General features: G+C 34.4%; 1 protein-coding gene across 2 annotated transcripts in view; it reads right to left on the bottom strand.

The window, feature by feature from the left end:
• The window catches only part of LOC149781872 (mitochondrial 2-oxoglutarate/malate carrier protein-like), a 42,287-nt gene continuing 21,326 nt past the window's right edge, over window positions 1-20,961 (bottom strand). The window contains exons 6-11 of one of the 2 annotated variants that reach the window (XR_016414811.1): window positions 15,090-15,180; window positions 12,550-12,640; window positions 10,125-10,224; window positions 9,094-9,145; window positions 2,645-4,275; window positions 1-2,601 (exon numbers count right to left, since the gene is read on the bottom strand). Coding sequence is in view for 1 of the 2 variants with exons in the window: in XM_089936062.1 (XP_089792188.1) it covers window positions 4,099-4,275; window positions 9,094-9,145; window positions 10,125-10,224; window positions 12,550-12,640; window positions 15,090-15,180 (511 nt within the window). In the remaining variant the exon portion in view is untranslated. Of the gene's footprint in view, window positions 4,276-9,093; window positions 9,146-10,124; window positions 10,225-12,549; window positions 12,641-15,089; window positions 15,181-20,961 lie in introns of both variants that reach the window. The other variant, XM_089936062.1, reaches the window with a different exon arrangement.

The following is a 20,961-nucleotide window of genomic DNA, read 5'->3' as shown; positions in this document are numbered from 1 at the left end:
TTCACAGTTTTTTCTCGTTTATTCATCATTAAGAACTATATATTATATATATTGCAAGGAAACGAGATCTACAAATACTTTTTTTAAAGTAATAAAGGCTAAGCTAAATGTTCTAGATCTAACACATATCAACTGCACACAAAAAAATTAGAAAATTTGTCCCCAAGGATGGTGTCATTCACTAGTGCATTGATGTATATAGAGCTTCTTAAACAAGACACACTACTGATGCAGGATCTGAACATTTTAAGCATGTTTGATACAAAAATATATTTAAAAAAACATTGGTTACAATCTCACTGAATGTTCTTGTAAAAATTACGATTCGAAATTAAATGGTCACCAATTTATAATTGCTACCATATGGTAGTGTGAAGAAAAAAACTAGAGTAAATGACAGAATTCACCAGTGTAATTACTGTGAAGCATTTCTAGGAAGTAAATATCCTCCCATGACACTTGTCAATTTGATAATAAAATCAATTCTTTTATTTATATATATATATCCTGGTGCAGGGTGTTCCTTAAACATGCACAGTACCCATGGAAATCAATTATTTTAATTTTAAAAAGTTTGCCAAAGACTTAGAAAAAGAAAATGACACAAAATGTTAAAAGCACATATGGGTGAATAATCCATACTAAAAGTGCCTTCCCTGTGTCCCAGGTATGTATTACTGGAAGAACACAAAGACAAAAACTAGTCGAGCATTTTTTTGTGCATTTACTTCAAGCATGAGTTGTCTATATATGGGCCATTTTCAAAAGTATTTAGGAAAATAATACATTTTTAAGGTTGAAATTCTGCTATATGGGCCATTTTCAAAAGTATTTAGGAAAATAATACATTTTTAAGGTTGAAATTCTGCTATATCATGGTACAAACTTGAGAATAACTAAACACTATACCAAAGTTTCAGCTAAGCAAAGCGACTGTAAAATAGGAATATTAACACATCTGACGATGATACTGCGCCAACAATGCCTGAAAGTGACATGCCTCAATATTCATGGACAAGATAAAACATTAATCACATTTATCACACTTGTTCCAAACACTGACATACGTTACAACATAAAGCAAATAAACTGTTTCAATTTTACATTTGTCTACCTCACAAAATTGTCCACAATGACATGATGATATTTAGAGTTTTATGTCCACCTCTAGAGGAATGAATCATATTCACTACAGCTTTAAATAGATTTTTTTTAAAAGCAAAATAATAGCAAAATATTTGAGTCTTTTTAAACAGTAAGCTGTTAGAAGATAATGTTAAATGAAGACCAACAGGACAAATGGCAAGTCTTATGATTATATCAAGTCTGTTATAAGAAATAGTTCAAAGAGTTAAATCTTGTATCAGAAATGTATGAAATTTTTTATTCATGTATAGTATGTGCCAAGCGAGTGTTCCAGTGTTATTTCATTCCCATCAAATGTATGGCATTTTTGAGATTAAGAAGTTCATCTGGCCGTGACATCTGACTCTAAAGTTCATCTTCTGAATGCTTACTACTGTAATAATCACTCATACTGTACAGACAAGGATTGGTTTAACAAATGATTTCTTCGTGATTTTTTGCATAAGGAGATTCTAACAGTGGTATTTTCCCCCCCTGGCTTATTCTTAAGTGTTGGTTTAAAGGCAGCTGGAGGAGGAGAGTATGAAAGCAGTATCTAATATTCAAGTAGAACCTCATGGTATGTTTCAACAAACTTGTAAGATAAACAATATTTAATGCATGAAGATAAAATGTACAGTTGTTTATCTTCAATATTGGCACAGTGGCAATGATCATGAATGATGGCAATCACACAATGGATGACGGATTGGCATCATTTGAACAAATCTGAGTATTATTTCAGGATTCTTTCTGCCAAATATTGCCAAATTGTGTTGTTTTTGTGAGGTTTTTTTTCTATTATTAGTAAAGGTGGCAACATTTTATGATGGATTTGCATTTTTTAAAATGAATTTGTATAAGTTTCATTCAAGAATGCTTTCTGTCAAATGTAGTCTAATTTTGTTAAGGAGTATTTCAGAAAAAGCTGCAAACAGAAATAGTGAATAGATGGCACACAATGTAAAAAAGATAATGGATATTGAATTAAGCTAATTTGGTCTCATCTAATTTTTTAATACATCACAATTACCAACAAGTAATTTTACATGTTGAAAAATAGTGATCCACAGTCTTGGAGTTTCATGTAACTTCAGCTACTTCTTAAAAATACATTATCTATCACATCAATAACTATAAAATCTTGTACATTTGTATCTACTTTATATATAAAACAACTATACATTTAAGCATCCAATGCATCCAGCACAAATTACTGAACATGATTATTCATAATGTTTCATTGTCATTGTGACCTAGACATTGTCAAAAATTAATCTTACAAAAATGGAATAAAAAGGTTCAAGTATAGCAAATTTAACAAAATGTAGCATGCAAATATTTAAAAAATGAGACATTTGCAAATATTTAATTAAACATGGCAAATCTGCTACTCACCATAATAGGAGGATAACCAATGTGACTAGATGAACCCAACAGGAAGAGAGCTGTTCCAAACTTTTTACAGGTTTCCACCTGATGTAAAAACAGTTGTTCCAAACTTTCTAAAGGTTTCCACCTAATACAATGACAGTTTAAAACATTTTATAGATTTCTACCCAATACAAAGACAGTTGTTCCAAACATTCTAAAGGGCTCCACCCGAGATAAAGACAGTTGTTCCGAACACTGTACAGGTTTCCACCCAATAAAAAGAAAATTGTTACCAATATTCTACATGGTTTCACCCAATACAGACAAGTTGTTCCAAACATTGTAAAGGTTTCCACCCAATATAAGAACAGCTGTTACCAACATTCTGCAGGTTTCCATACAATAACGACAGTTCTTCCAAACATTCTACATGGTTTCTCCTGATACAAACAGTTGTTCGAAGCATTCTACAGGTTTCAACCCAATATGCATTTGTTCCAAACATTCTACAGGTTTCCACCCAATTTAATGACAGTTGTTCCCAACACTGTACAGATTTTACATGAATGCAAATATCACATGATAACTAATGAAGTAAACATTTCTTCAGACAATATACACAATATTTTCATTTCTTAACAGTGAAATTTTGATCATTGCAGCTTACAAGTATCTGGTTGCTTTGAATTCTCGCTTCAAATTTTCTTGTACAAGAAAAGCATTTATCAGATATCACAAAATATCATGTGCAAAGTGTATTGTTCTCAGTCAAACCTTGACTACCAGAGCCTAGGAGTGGGGTAAGATTCAGTAAACTGAAAACCGCTGGGATAATCACCTTGTTGCAATTGGTTTTAAGAGCCCTTTTAATACATAATTGACTTGACTGGATGGTTACTGAACCTGCAGCCTTGGATTATGAGTCCAACACTCTACGAAACAAGATACTGCTACTCCCAGTGGATAATCAGGAATCTGAATATTTGAGTCTGTATATAAAGTGGATCATATTTATATTGCTAAATGCTGTAGGACTAAAGCAATGTTTGTTCAAAATCCAAAACATTAAAACAGGTGCAAACAAAATTGAAGTGGAAAGTTAATTTGCTCAAATACATATATCCATGTCGCTCCCACATTCCACTTCTAACCCCTGGACAGAGTCTATGGTCAGGTTAGAAATTATAAATTGATAAATGAAAGGACAAAGTTTTGTGAATTTTTTATATCCTTGATGTTTTTTGTTTTAAAATGGGATACCAACAAAAAGGAGTCTGTGCAAATATTATAGTAGTTTAGGAGTAGTAATAATAATCTGTACAAATGGATGGAAGATAACAGGCCATCAAATGTTTTTCTGGTCTATGACAAGTAGAGCTAAAAACTAAATGAATTACCTAAATATTCAATTTTAAATTGAACTTTGCTTCATCTGAAAATGCACTATAAGTTTATCCAAACAAGTTCTACTGATACAGTGTAAGAAATCTGGGAGGACATGGTGATGGATAATTAAGGCTTTAAATAATCATGGGTCTACTCTAATGCTACAACTTACGTACACTTATCAAAATAAGGACCTAGTAAATCGGACTTGCTTCACAAACTACTAGACACTGAGGTATCTTTTAGAACATATTTACAATATAATTTATTCATTTGTTCTAAGAATATGAATGTTAGCACTGTATGTGGGCCTAGTCTGGCATAATAGGGTGTAAATCCCTTCCACAAACTGAAGAATCCTTCCTTTCTTACTGTCCTGAATAACACATCCTGAAATAATAATAATAATAATAAACATAAACATAATGACAAAACATCATGAAAAATATACCAGTTTGCTTATGTAAATATACCATTACCTTTCCCACATTACACCCCCTACCCAGAGGTGTATCTGTGGGGGGGGGGGGCAGGGGGTACATATGTCCCCGGGAGCCAACGTACAGGGGCGCCAAAATGAGGCTTACAACGTTACATTATAATAAGTAAACAAGGGTAATATTCAAAAATGTGATTAAACGGGGAGGGGGCTGGGGCGCCAATTTTATAGTTCGTCCCCGGGCGCAAAATATCATAGCTACGCCTCTGCCCCTACCCTCTGGCAGAAATGAATCTACAGTAACACAAGTAAACAAAAAAACAAAGAGCACACAACTCTTCTGAAAACAGTTCAAGAAAAATTATTTGTTAACATGAAATTTTTCTGATGCTGACCATCACAGCAATCCAATAAAACTGCAAGCACATTTAGTTGATACATTCTGTCATTTATTTCATCCAGCTGCAAGTCAGAAAGAGCAATAACTCTAACAACAGTCACAAAAGATTTGTCAACATGTGCAATTTTTAATAATGACCATAATATGAAGAGTGTCATTGGGATACATACATACAAGACAAACTGCTGGACTAATAGCAGTGACTGTCTCAAGCACTCCATTTGACTACAAGACAAAAAACACGGTAACTATAACATGAGGCCCGATATCACTCACCTAAGTAACTGACATTGAATCAACTGAAAGCAAATTCAAACATGTATGAAAATGTGACTGGAAAGAAGTTTGGAGCACTTTATTGCCCTAATATCTATTAAGCCAAAAAAATTAATATGCCTCTTTCCTATTTCCTGATTGAACGAAAAATTGGGTTGGTCAGAGAGTACACTATGAAAAATGTACATTTATTTTTACTACTAATTTGGCTTTGCAAGCCAAAATACTTGACAAAAATGGACAAAATCAATGTGGATTAGAACCAGAATACAAACACAAAACACACAAAAAAATTATTTATATTCAACACTTACTTTAACTAGTCTACATGTCTAACATTTGCCGAATGAACATGTCCACAAATTTTGCAATGGGCATGACGAAGTGCTCAATCCAACTGCTGTATTGCATCACTCACACATTCTTTACAAATTTTACAAGCAGTGCTGATTTGTCCTTTTCTAATTAGACATGTTTAAAAGGCTGGAAGAATATTCATCCACAAATCAAACCAAAAAAACAAGTTTCACTTAATATGAAGCACCAGTTTCTTTAAAAGTTCAGACTGCCCCATGAACTAACTTCACTATGAATATAATGAATCTGAGTCATAGTTTCAAATTAAAGAAGCCCATCTGTTTTCTTGGAAATGGGTCACATACAGTTTATATAAATCAGACATGATTTTGGTATTCAACAAAAATGCTGAAAATTTGAAAGCGGGCTTTCAGGGTCCTCCCCAAATGGGTCTTGAGGGACAGTGCCACCGATCTGGGGGTCCAGGGGGCCTTTGTCCAAAAATGCATTTTACAATCATAAAAAACTGCTTCTGGTGCAACATATTATCATAATATATAACAAAATAATCATTTAACACATTAACCCCTGGTGAAGAGTTTAAGTGGCAGGGGGTAGCAGCCTACTGCCGAGCTCTGTAGTGTCAACGTTATGTATGATACACTAAAATGGGTGGTATTATAGAAAGGCAGACAGATGTAGCTCTACAATGATACCAAATAATCTGGAATTTCTAGTTGCACTACAAAATACAGAGGGAAAAACCTCATTTTTTGGACCCGATTGTTTTTCTACTCAAAATTTGCCTGTGGTCGGAATCTAATTTTGTGTCCAGATTTTAGACATTTTGGTATCAGATCTAAGGCAAACCAGTAGGAACTGCAAACAGACAGATGAACCTTTGCAAAAGTAGGATAAGATGGGCATTTGGAATAAAGAGTGGTCTCGATACGAAAACTTTTACCCTTCTACTTATGTGCGAGCCAAATAGCCAATGAAAAACGATGTTTCTAACACAACTAGGCAGTATGTTATTGGAAGATCACCTGGAAGTTGGTGTTTTCGGATGTATTCAGAAATAGCTTTCAAAATGTGTTTCCTACTCGAATTTCAGACGAAAACAACAAAACCCTCCTGGGGTTAATAAGTTAAAAAACTAACAAACTTACCAAAATTTTCAATTGACTTGAATAATTTCACAATATTTATTGTCACATGAATTTGTTCTCCAATACTATTGGTGCTTAAGTTATTTCATGTGCATGTCAGTGTTAACATCATAATTAAGTCATAACAATTTCTCAATTTTTGCAGCAAAATATATTACACTTCTCTCTTTTCATCGGTCAGTGGTTCTTCCTGGGGTTTTCCCCGAGTTTATCCTCCACCATTAATACTGGCTGCCATGTATAGCCTATCGTGTGTTGAAAAATGGTGTTAAACCCTACAACAACAACTCTTTTCATAACAAATCTGTATAATAAACACCCAAATATATCAACTATATTCAAATAATCCCATATATTCACTTGTCTCTCTAATGGATACAACCTGCTGATATGCCAGTCAAGCACTTTTTGCAACTTTGGCAAAGACTTCTTTAGCCTTCCTTTTAGACTGACTTTTTTTGCTCAATGTGCAATCATTTCTTTCCTTCTCAATGAGAGCCTTTCTCCTTTCAATCTGGTGCTTGTATTGGCGACATGCAGTGAACATATTTTGACAGAGAGCTACATCTATTCTCTCATGCAAGAAATCTTTCTTCTTATAGTAATTAATTTGACTTTTTTCAGATACTTTCTGAGCTTCAATTTTTTCGTATGCAGCTTCTTTTGTAGGTGATGTTCCAAACTCTTCCAACTACGATTACCGTAGCGCAGAGGTCACAAAATGTCATTCCTCTAGCATTCAGTTTTCTTATAAACTGACCAACTAAACTTCCATCGACTTTTTGCTCCAGCCATTTCCATTTCCATATGTTTTTTAAGCCATATTCTAAACTTCTTGTGACATGGTCTCTCTCAACAACATGGGATTGCCATTTTTTGCAAGCACGCTTCTTCTTTCTATTGCCATCAGTTCCATTACACGAAGATTCATTGGATAGACATAAACTTTTGACCAATCAGAATGCTCTTTATGAGAGTTGTGTGCTAACTAATATATGGAACGAATATGTTACAAGGGTCATTGTAGAATGGGACCAAACAGACCATTTTTAAAAAAAAAAAAACGGAGATGATAAAAAAACAGGCTATATCAAGAAAAATCAGATTCAAGTCGGGAGAAAAGTTGAATTCCACTTTAAAACGGAGAAAAATCATGTCTGATAAATAGAAAATTAGGAATGTACTTGTAGATCTATGATGGACAAATTAGCTCTTGCGCTGTTCTTATGCAGCGGTCTTTCTTTTATAAATGTTCTCAAATATTTATGATTAGTGGACTTAAAAAGGTGATAATATAAATGACTGACACAACTTTTTATAGCTTTATTTTTATTTTATATTTTAATGCAATTGACTATGCCAAAAGCATAATGGTTGGCATGTATGTAAGGACTGGAAAGGTGAAATTAGTCTTTCCACATTTGCCGGAACTGATAGGTAATGTAACTTCTTTTTAACCTTAATGTAATCAGGGAAAGATGTTTAAAGATGCCAGGATGCTTTCTGGAAAATTAGGTCAAATTATATTCAGTAGTTTTGAGGAAGAAGTCATTTAAAGATTTTTCAATTTTGGAACTAACAGTCCTATTTTATGACAAATCAGCATAGCTTGTACAAACCTGATGGCCAGAATGCTGTTACATTTGGTCAAATTCAGTTACACTCCTTTTGAGAAGCTGTTTAACAGAGGTTTCATTTTTTTTAAAATCTATGCTGCCCAAATCTGATGAGGAACATCATTTTGTACAAATCTGAAAGTCATTCATGCTATGATCTTGTCATATTTGGTTGAAATCTGTCTAGCGTTTTTTTGTTGTTGAGAAATTAGTGTTCACAGAAGAGTGTACAACAAACAACTGAAGCAAACTATACAATTAGCTCACTTGGCCATACAGAGCTAATAATAATAATAGTAACAACAACTAGAGTGTGTGTGTGTGTGTGTGATTTGGATTTTTAATGCTGCTTTAAAAAAAAATCAGTCGTATCGATACGATGTCTGCAGTGTAACAGTTTATAGTGAAGTCCAGCAATGGGGCATCATGCCTCAGACATGTAGCCATTATGTCTCACCCAGTCAAATTATCCTGACACCAAGCCGACCAGTCCTGACACTAACCTCCTAATGCTGAGTGCCTAGCGAGGCAGTTGCTAGCAACATTTTTATAAGTCTTTGGTATGACTCGGCCGTGGTTCAAAACCATGACCTTCCACATCCGTGGTGGACACTCTAACCACTAGGGCACCAAAGCAGTCACAACAACTAGAGTTATTAATTAGTAATGGATGAATCACAACAGGCCACCACGCACAACAATTTACTCTATACAGCTTTAAACACAGGAACTTGTGTAAGGACTGCAAAATTAGGAGGAAAATAAGTCAAGGGCTGTAAATCTGCTGAAAATGAAGCACATTCAAGGTCCAATTGTTATAAAGTCAACTGTATTATGTTTGTACCTTTATGAGAGGCTAGCAAGTATAACAGACAAAATTGCTTCAAATTTGTGTGAATAAGAATTTGAAATGTAAAAATACAAAATTGGCAATACAGTGAAATGTAAATACAGATGCAAAAGCTGGAGATAAAATTGTGTATGATATAGACTGGCAATCATAAAACTTACGAATGCTCCCGAATATTCTGGTTTCCCATTAATTGTCTTCATATTCTGAATTCTGTTTAAAAAAATAAAAATAGTTATAACATTATATGGGTTGCCCATGTCATTAACATTTCAATTTGGGAGAAAATGGTTTATAATTACCATGTAATTTACAAATGTCACTCTTAGTTAACTTATAATGGCACAGTAACATTTGTATACTTTCACACACACCCACCCACACACACCCACATATATATATATATATATATATATATATATATATATATATATATATATATATATACACACACACACACACATATACACAGACACACTGTATATTCCCTAATTAATGCCCCCTTCCCCTTATTTTTAGAACAGAGAGTTTAAAAGATGCAGTGAAGGACCCATGCTTTTCAATACCATTCTGCTTCAGAACCATAATTACAAAAAAATTCTGCAGCAGTCTCACTGTTACATTGTATGTATCAATGTAATTATTACTAAAGTCACAGGCACACATAATGTTAAACATGATGTAATAGTTGGGTGGCAAGTTAAGTCCTACTTCAACCAGCTGCAGAGTGGGAAATGTCTTGAACGATTATCATTTTAACAGTGCTGATATTTACAAGGACTGAATACAGTGACAGAAAGATCCGTAAATATACATGTGGTCATTACAAGAGTAAATAAAAAAGAACAACTTCTAATAAACTCCCCCCTCCCTTTTAGAAAATGTAATGTGTGTATATTTTTGCAATTCTGTATTTTAAAGTTTTTCTTTTTACTTTTATTCTTTTTAAATTTAAGATAATATGGCATAGATTCATTAGTTAGCATGTTTATGACATGGAAAAACATTGATATGACTACAGAAAAATCTTAAACTTGAAAAGCTCTCTGCTCAAACTTTTAGCTTGAGTTTGAATGATCTAAAGTATTTGAGTGATTTTGTTATAACTATGAAGGTTTTGATTTATAGTATCTGACAGTTAAGTTTCTCATTATCAACTTAACAGTATTTGAAATAAAGTGCAATCTTTTACCTTGTTTTGGCTATATCAACCGGCATGGAGGCAGCAGTGGTCACCAGACCACTGATCATACTGGCACAAAAATGCAAAAATAAGTTATCTTTGAAATAACCTGCAAAAGACAAAAAGTCTCTCAAAGATACACCAAATCTATTTATAAATCTGCAGACACTGCCTCGTAGCCCTGTACAACTAAACATTGGGCACCCAATAATTATTATTATATTACTAAAAATCATTATGATAAACATTGTAACAGAATTTTATATATTTTCCATCAACATATATTGGATCATTAAATTGTCACTCAGGTTACCTATAGCAGGATGTCTGAATTGTCTCCATATAATTGCATTGTTGAGCATTGGGCGATTGCTGCTGGTAAGAGGCTAAACTAATGTATATGTTGGCTGTATATTATCAGATTAAGGAACTGCAGTCCATACTGCCAGTCGGGGTGAAAGTTCGTCTTTTGTCAACACACTATTATATGGTAGCAGTATCCTTCATCAATGACCTGTCATAATTAATGCCTATGATCTTGTATTACACTTTCTTATTGGCCAGTTAAAGGATTAAACCAATCACACTTGTTGTTACATACAAAATCCTATGTGGAAAGTGTATTTACCTGACAGTTTAGACACATAATAGTATCAGATTGTAGGTGGCAAACTACTATAAAGCTGACAGTTAAAAAAGGAAATTGTTAGATTATCTTTTATTTGCTGAACTCAAAACTGATTAAATTTTAAGTCGTATATTATTTGACACTTTCCAATAGAAGGACTGATGGAGAGTTATAAGTATTATACACAATTAGCACTAACTATGCATATGACAAAAGGTGTTGAATAATTTTATGACAGCAATATCTGTGATAATCACAGTAGTTTACCAGGCAGCCAGAAAAAATCTGCTGGGCAAACAGATTTTCAAAGCTGGTTACCATGACAACCATGGCTTTTCTAAATTTTACTAACCCTGAAGATTAATAAAAAAGGAACCAGCAAAGTTAATTCATTCTAATAGTATGTGGAAGAGATGTCAGAGAGACAAAACCATGCACACCTGTAATCTAATAATTGTGATAATGGGAATAATTGGCAAACAACAAAATACATCAATGTGACCTATTTTCCATGAAGAAAGAGCACAATAATGCAAAGAAAATGTGGATCAGCTTTATGCTCAGAGCTGGAGATCTGCTGGGAGAACAAAAGCTTAGCAATAATTTAACCCGTAAACAACACAGTCATTGGTTCAACAAACCCAGATAACTGAGGCCAATATGTACCTGGAGCGGTTTGATGATTCAAGGAACATCTGCACTAAGTTCCATGAACAGAGAATACCTACAGATAGAGTGACAAAATCTTGTTCTATCCAACTTCCACAGTTAATTGCTAGGCTAGAACTGGGGCTATTAAATATGACACTCCAAGACAGATGAGACTTTCCCAAGCAGGGATCTGAAACTGACATCCTCTTTTGATGCTAAATCTTGTCAATATTTCAAAAGTGTTGACATAGCTACCACTCTGATTTCTGTAGAACATTCAGTAAAGTCGGGCCCCTATTACAGTATACATGCAAAGGCCCTACTGCATCAGAATCTTGCTGGCCCAAACTTGTTAACTTCATTAATGTTGATGACATTATGTACTGTGTAAAACTAAGCATGTTGTTCACAATTTCAGTATAAATTCTGTACTTTCTGTTCGTTTCTCATTTGAAGTTAAATTGTCCATATCTCACCAGGCTGCTTTCGCCTTTACAATGACGGGATAAATTAATGCCAGTAAAGGGAAGCAGAAAAATGTACCAAGTTCATACTTCTCTGAATAAAGCAAAAACAAAAAAGTGTCACTGATATATACTTTGCACAGATCAAGTTGTAAAACTGTAGGGCTACATGGTTTAGACTGAATAAGAATGCACCTACATTTTTGACATTGAAAATAACTGCCACACAGTAATGGATGTAGAAACTAAAAATCATACGAACTGTTCTGCATGTTTGCAGAACACACATACTGTCACTGCAACAAGAAAAGTTTAAAAAGAATATTACACAAAAAAACATGCAAAATTTATTTCAAAGGCACACAAATCTTGATACATAGATGTGTATATACATAGGCCCACAAAGTTTCATTTGCCTGGGTCATGTGGTTTGTTCGTAAATTATGCTAGCCTAGTTGTCAATGAAAAGGTAAAAACCAATAATAATAACATGAACATGTTATCTACACATGATTCCTATAAAATATGTCTACCAAATTTCAATCATGCACAGCTGATGGTTTCTTTACAAATATGACAAAAGGAACATGGTATACTGACCAAAATCTGCAATTCATAATTCATCCTTCTGCTATAAATTCAATTCTGGAGGAGAAATTAGACCACAGCAAGATTTAGAATGTCATCATACCTGTTGACAATAAAAACTGTTTTGCTTGTGAGTATGATGCTAGTTGAGCTGCATTAACCACCATCGCCCTGGCCACTGTTGGCAAACATCCCTAGAGGTTTGAAAATGTAAAGTAAATGTAATGTGAGTATTAAAAAGCCCTAATGCTAAGACAGTTGTTTAAGTTCCATACTATTGCCTTATTACTTCATACAAAATTAAGATGAAAGCACAAAATGTCTTTAAAATGATTGAAATCTTCCAGACTAATATGAAAATACTCTTCTCATCATCAACTCTAACAGTGTCCTCATATAGCCCTTTCTAAGTAATTTATTTTCCAACAAGTTAAACTACACCCCGAATGAGAAGCCAAAATACACCACTTTTGAAGAAAGACTAACCATTAACAGTAAAATATCCTTCATTAATGTGACATGGTTCATACATATGCAAATGTCTCATTCATGTACCATGTATACACTTGCATACAAGTTGGGTCTAACTGCCACCAGAAGCATATTGTAATAGTTAGCCCTGCCGTAAAATCTAACACTAGGTACAGTGTGATTGTGGTACACAGGGAATATACAGGACAAGGTGAGTCAACTCTGACCCTCTAAATTAGCAATAAATTAAAGTGCTTGTAGGAGTATCTGTTACAGGTATAATCCTGGGATCGATGAGTGCATCTGCAGGAGCATAATATCTCAGGACTTTACAAATGATCTCATACCCTACTAGAATTGAGTCTTCTTCTTTTGAGTCTCTAATGAGCCGGTGAAGAATTCCATACTCTCCTATAATCAAGGTGGTAAAGATTCCATACATTCTTGGGATTAAGGAATATTGGTGGGAAATTATGGTTTCTTCTTTCGAATATAATTGCACCAACTCAACCAGGTTCCATAAATCATCAAGCACAGAGACAACAAAATGGAGTGCCCTATGGGTCTTTCTTTCTTTCTTGTACCCACACTTCACCACACTTTGCAATATTTATCAAAGAAGAGTTTGTACTGCCAAATATTCTTTTACAACAATCTAAACATGTAATGCTCATTAGGTACTTATTCAAAGTAGTAGTAATGACAAGATTTTCAAGGAGGCTACTATTACAAAATTTTCACGATGACTGCCATGATGGCCATACTGAATGTCAGATCAGCACTGTTTTCATTTTAGGACCAACTAGACATCATAAGATCTTTTTATGAAAACCCCATTTCATTAAGACCATCCATTGTTTTCCATGTTTTAGTGGTTCCAGCTTACCTGTGAGTAAACATGGCAGCAAAACTGGTGGTCAGATTAGCATGTTTTCATTCAGGACCAACTAGATATCAAAAGAAGTCTTCTAGTAAAAATATACGTTTCTGTTCAGGAAAAGTAGCAATAACAAGATTTTCAAAAATGGACACTGTGGTGCTTATATTAGACATCCATATGGTACCATTTTAATTTAGGACCAACTACACTTTGGGATGAATGTGTGTGTAAAGTTTCATGGCCATCCTTCAAGAAGTTTTGGAATAGTAGAGACAACAACTAACCTCTGCTGACAGATGGACAGATGCAAAACAAATGATGGACAACAGGCTTTCCCATAAGCTCTTCTAGTCTATGACCAGCAGAGCTAACAAAAGTCCCTCAAAGTGACTGGCATTTAACATACCAAAAAGAATTTTTAAGAATCCATGATAAACTGTTTCTTCCTTTTTAACTGTTGAGTACAGAAACCAGCTCTGATATTTTTGGATTACTTATATGAATACAACCGTCCATTCAGGAAGAAAGATTTTCAAGATGCCATCACTGAGACCATATGAATTGGATGCAAAACTAGTGCCATTTATATTTAGCAGCAACCAGACACCATAATGTAGATATGACCATTCATTGAGTAGCACTAACATTTTTTTCAAGTCTTCTGATGAAATCAATATGACCTGATTTAACATGGACAGTGACAAGATGATTTTCAAGATGGCGGCACTAGGTGATTGGCCCTATTTTTATTTAGGACCAATTAAATATCATAAGAAGATTTTTGGTGAAAATCTCATTTCAATATGACCATCAATCCAAGATAAACAGCAAAACAGAAGTTTCACCATAGTGGCCAAAAATAACCAAACAACATTATAGGTCTTCTGGTGGAAACAGCATGTCAATAGTACTCTCCAATTTGGAGAAATAGTGACAGAAAATTCAAGACAACTACCACAGCAGCCATAATGAATATCAGATATGTACCATTTCATTTAGGACCAACCAGACATGGCAAGTATTTTGATGAAAACCCCATGTCAATTTGACTACGCATAAAGTAGTAGTAATACACGATTTTCAAGTGTCTGAATTATAAGGCTTTCTTTGATGTTCAGCACCACCTGGAGAAACCGCCCTCTGAAAGAACTTCAGCAAAAACATGAAAGATGGAAAAATGGAGAGATGAGTCGCACTCTCTTTGTCACTCATGGGACCAAATAAAATGTAACATCAGAGATGAAATCACATCAATAAAAAAAATGCATCAGAGTAATCAAAATTTATCTTACCCTCCATAATGTGAGAACACCTTCTTCTCTTGTGATTCTAATTAATGCATCAAAGACATTTTTGTAGCCTCGTCTTTCTGCTGGAGGAAGTCTGGTAAAAGAGAAAAACTAGAAATTAAAACACTTGTAATTAGTACAGTATAGTACTTATTATTAGTACCATAAAGTACTTTGCCAATCAAGAAAATCCAAGCCCAAAAAAATCTCCTGATAGACAAATGCATGGCCAGTCAAATTCTAAAACTGTTCTTCATAAGCATCTGCTTAAATTCTTTTGGGGTTCTTGTGGGGGGGACAATGGACACATCTGGGGGTGGATAAGCATAATTTTTGTACAAACTTGAAAGCAGTCCATACCAAAATGGCCTCTGTCAAATGTGGTCAACGTTGAGTGCTGTTTAGAAGTTGTTTAAACATTTTCCATTTTTCAGAACAGCAGCCATTATTTTTGATGGTATATCTGTACAAATATTGTAACGGTAATTCATGCAAAGATGCTTTCTATCATGTTCAATCACATTCTATTCGGATTTTTTTAATAGTCATTTTAAAGTTTTTATAGGTTTAGTAATGGTAGCCATTTTTGGGGGTAAATCAGTATTTCTTGTATAAATTTTAAAATGTCTTCATGCCAGGACGATTTCTGTCAATATAATCCAATCTATTCACCAGTTTTAGAGAAGTCTTTTAAAGTTTTTTTTTCTGTTCTGAACAACTGCAGCTATATTTGATGACAGATCTGCATTATTTGCACAAACTAGAAAGGTCTTCATACAGGAATTCTTATTACCAAGTCTTGTTGAACTCTATTCAACAGTTTTGGAGAAGAAGCTGTTTAAAGGTTTTACATCTTTTAGTAATGCTGGCCATATCTGATGGCAGATCAGCATCTTTTAGTAATGCTGGCCATATCTGATGGCAGATCAGCATCTTTTAGTAATGCTGGCCATAACTGATGGCAGATCAGCATCTATTGTATAAATTTTACAGATCTTTATGCCAGGATGCTTTCTGTAAAATATGATCTAATTCTGTTTCACTGGTTTTGGAAAAGTCATTTAAACTGTTTCTATTTTTAGTAATGGTGGCCATCTTAGATGGCAACAAAGCATTAAATGTATCAAACTGATAGGTTCTCATGCATGGATGCTTTCTATCAAGTTTTGTCAATTCCTATTCAGCAGTTTTGGAAAAAAAAGACTGTTAAAGATTTTCTATTTTTAGTGTGTGTGTAACATGCTTTAACAATTTTTCAGTCATATCACTATGATGTCTGCAGTGGTGTGGCAGTTTCTGGTGATGTCTAGCATTGGGGCATCATGACTTGTGCTGCAGACATGTAGCATGTTTCACCCGGTCACATTATCCTGATACCAGGGTGACCATTCCTAACCTCTTAATGCTGAGTACCAAGCAAGGTAGCTGTTAGTACCATTTGTATAAGTCTTTGGTATGATTCGGCTCGGGTTCGAACCTGCGACCTCCTGCATTTTTAGTCTACTTTTAGTTGTTGTTGTAGGGTTTAATGCCATTTTTCAACACAAGATAGGCTATACATGGCGGCCACTATAACTGGTGGAGGAAGAACCATGGAAACTCCCTGGAAGAACCACTGACCCACAAGAAGCTACTGGCAAACTTTCTCATGTACCCACATTAGCCGAGCCTGAGACTCGAAATGCACGCAGACAGAGGTGAGATGACAGTGATACAGAATGGTGAGTGCCTTAGACCACTAGGCCACTCAGGGCCCCAGTATATTTTTCTTAATGAAGGCAATATTTGATGGTGGATCAGCATCGTCTATACAAATCTGTAAGGTCTTCATGTCAGAATGCTTTCCGTAAAGTAAGATAAAGTCCTATCCAACAGTTTGGTGACAAAATCCTTTACAAATTCTACTTTTAGTAACTGGCTTGTCTATTTTAAGTAATGTAGCCGTATTTGATGACAGATTGGTATCAGTTGTACAAACTTTAAAGGTTTGCCATGATGTGTAGTCAAACTTATCAATTTTAAACAGTGGTTTTTAAGAAGTCCTTTAAGGGTATTTATTATTGTTAGTAGTGTTGGTCATATTTTTTGATAGATTGTCATCATACAATTTTCTTAAACAATTAATACATTATAGAGCTGCTTATGAGCTTGACTTGCAAAATAGGACTCCCAATGCAGTACATAAATATACACCATTCCCTTGATAACTCATGCCCTGATAACTCACGAACCCACCTGTAACACGGGTCAGTCGTGGATCCCATTTTTATATACTAGAAAGTACCAAAAATCTGACCCCTATTCGTTGAACATGAAGAAAAATCGCGATCAAAATTGTTAACTAAAACCTTGAAACATCGCTCATTTTATCATAGAAAACAGTTGATATAACCTGGAAATTGGAATCAACATTATGAAATTATCAATTTCTAATAAGAAATCATGTCTTTTCTTTATATTTCTTTCCAAACAACATTCTTGGTACACCGTAAATAACAGTATGCAACAAAATTTTAATCAATGAAAATGTCACTAACACCTACTTCAGGCAGCACTTTAATAAATAAAAATACCAAGTGAAATGCATTTTAGTTATATCATTTAGGTTGGTTTATGTGTAATGTTCATAAATACAATGTGACATGTTGTATTTAAATGTGAAATATGTCAATCTACCGTAACAGCTATGGCCACAAGCATTTCTTTGAGAACCTATTAAGTGCCAATGGTGTTTTGATATTTACACAAGTATTTGTTGTACTGTTGCACTGAATTAAAAGCTGACCTTGTATTACCACACTGATTACATCTTTTGAATTAAAAAAAGGGGGTAGATTAACTGAAAAGTTAAAAGGCATGCAAATCCAACTTGCATAAGGGCTAGCAGCCCCAGCCTAGTGTCCGGTCACCTCAATTCATGCAATCAATCAAATACTGTTAAATTTTTTGGGAGAACATAATATAATTAAGCTACCTTAAATTAGATGTGATCAACGATAGTAAGACAATCAAATGTGAAATGAATACTTGATGATAAAAAATTCTGTTTCACAAATATGTTTTATTAATGAAAAGCTACTTTCAGAGTTTTATAGTTAATTTGCAATTCCTGAACTGGCACTTGGAGTATTCCTCATGGATGAAAAGAAATTTCACTATTACTTGCAATCAAATCATGGCATTAATATTTTATTACAGAACTATACAAAAAAATTGACTTTTGATTACAGCTCTTTCATGAACTAACTGTTCCATTGTTTAAAACAAAAGGAATCTTATTTGTGAATTTAAATAAATAACTAGTCTGGTTCCCCGCTTTGAGTTGCATTCCACAAGAGTAGATAGCAAAGCAGGAGAGTAAGGATCAGGGAACTACATTACTCAACAACAACATAAAGCAGTAATGTAATATACGTTTTCGCATATACATGAAGGTTGTTGAAACCAGTTGGAACAAGAATAATAACGATCTCTCAGTGGCTGGAGATCTTGAAAATAAAGGTTATTTTTACATAAAAACTAATAACATCATTAGAAAAAGTGCTTTACTGACAATTATTCCCAATGTAATTTTAAAATGAGTATTCAGCCATTAAACAGGCCAGTTCACTCCCCTATGCAGTTTTCTCATGTCCAGCGAGGATGGTATAAATTCATATTGTTATGGAGGTCCCTCGATAAATCATGCCTTCGGTTATGGTGCAGTCTATGTTTTGGGGTCCCATTGTGTGCGAGTTATCCAGGGAGAGGGATATCAAGTTTCATTTCTTTATCCTAAATGACTCAAATGTTGTAGAATGGAAAGGAAAGTATCAAGGAAATCTTAAAAATACTGACCCATGACCATGATTTTGTTATAGGACCTGTTTTGTCATCTGTCACACAACTAATGATGAGGTATTAGCCTATCAACTTTCATCTCTAACTCTCAATATCTTTTAAACTGTTATGGAAACTTAAAATATTGACTCATGACCTTGACAGTGAAGACAAGACTCCCAATGTGGTAGAGATGAGACAGCTTATTAAATGATAATGTGTAAGTATACAAAGTTTCATCCAAATGCCAAATTGTTACAAAGCAAAAAGGAAATTGTGACAAAAAAACATAAAATACTTAAATGTGACTTTGATCATTAAGATAGGATCCCAATGTGGTGTATAATACACCTTCTAATGATAACAATATATATAAGTATTGTAAGTCTTATCCCTTAATCTCTAACTTATCTTAAGTTAAAGAGTGGAATGGAAGTGTAATGGAAAACTTGAAAATCTTAAGCTGTGAAGTTGACCATAAGATAAGATCTCCAATGTGGTACACAACAGACCTTCTAATTGATGATGTCCAAGTATACTCAATTCTATCCCTAATATCAAATGGCTCCAAAGTTAGAGCAGAATGGAAAGTGTGATAAAAAACTGTAAAATCTTATAATGACCTTGACCTTGAATAAAGTGTGCCAGACTTAATCCTTCAACCTCCCAAATCTCTATAGTTGTAAAGTAGAAAAATATCTTTGATGGACTGGTTTGGTGTTTTATAGCAAAATAGACTTGTGACCTTGACCTTGAATTTAGGACCTCAGATGTGGTTCATGACAAACCTTCTAATGATTATGGATAAGTATAACAGGTTCCATCCCTTAATCTCAAATGGCTTGAAAGTTAGAGCAGAAACGAAAGTGAGGGAAAACTTAAAATACTTTGCAGCAACCTTGAATTTTAAGATAAAACCCAATGTAATGACACCATATAATGATGTTTATGGGGATATCAAGTTTCATCCCTTAATCTCAAAGAGCATTAAAGTTACAAAGTGTGATGGACAGAAAGATCAATGGAAATGCAATTAGGTATCCTGCTTTTTGCAAAGTAGCAGGGGAAAATAAAATGAAGTGTATTTTACCAGAGTTGAAGGTACAAGACTAGATTCTTCAGTCCTTATAATTGAATGCAAGAAACTCTAATAGCGAATGGCTTCCAAATTCCTAGTTTTTTACTTTTGCTAAGAAACTGGTTTAATTCAGCAATGTTATTGGTACATAAGAACTGGAGTTATTTATTAAAGAAAACTCATGCTACGTGAACCTCACTATTACAAATCCATTAATATAAAGAAAACCTACACTACACTTAAAGGAGACTAGAAATCAAAATTTTCTTTTTACGTATGTCATTCTCTTCAGATTTTAATTCGACTGCAATGCTTATACATCAAATATTGTAAGCGGGTAGTGATTATATTGCGTGGAAGATACCACGATTCCGTAAATTGCCGAGTTTTTCCGAGTTTTGATGAGACGACAGATCACGTGGTACCATGACGCTATACTAGCCAGTCCTCGAATACAAACATAAACATTGGCGAGCGAGGCAGACAGGAGACCATATTTGGGTTGCACATTCAAAAGTTGAATCTACAATCTGATATAATAGTTTATGTACTGTACTGGAAAGTGCTAAAAGAAATTTGTTAGGCACAGGCTTAAATAAACTAAAGTCCTGAATGAAATTCCACAAGCCCGGACAGTTCATACCTGTCAACTCTCAAGCCGGGAGAAAAACCTCCCGATTTTGGGGGTATTTCCTCATCTACCTCCCGATCTCGTAATATCTCGCAATTTTGCGCAGCGAAGTCCCGATTATTACATTATGTCTGTCAATTTTCATTTGTCAGAAGAAAAAAACCCAATCCCAAACCATTTTTAAAGATAACGTATGCAATCCACAGTCTAAACTGCCACACTGCAGACATCGTAGCGATATGACTGAAAAATTGTTAAAGCTACGTTAAAACTTCAAATCACACGCACACATGTCTAAACCGGCACTGGACGAAATAATTAATATCATACAACAGTTTTTTTTTCTG

Source organism: Sinohyriopsis cumingii, chromosome 15 (assembly GCF_028554795.1).
Source record: "Sinohyriopsis cumingii isolate HCF-2022 chromosome 15, ASM2855479v2, whole genome shotgun sequence".
In the NCBI taxonomy this organism is placed as follows: Eukaryota; Metazoa; Mollusca; class Bivalvia; order Unionida; family Unionidae; genus Sinohyriopsis; species Sinohyriopsis cumingii.
Note: the sequence above shows the minus strand (reverse complement) of the source record. Positions and strands in the feature narration are given on the sequence as shown.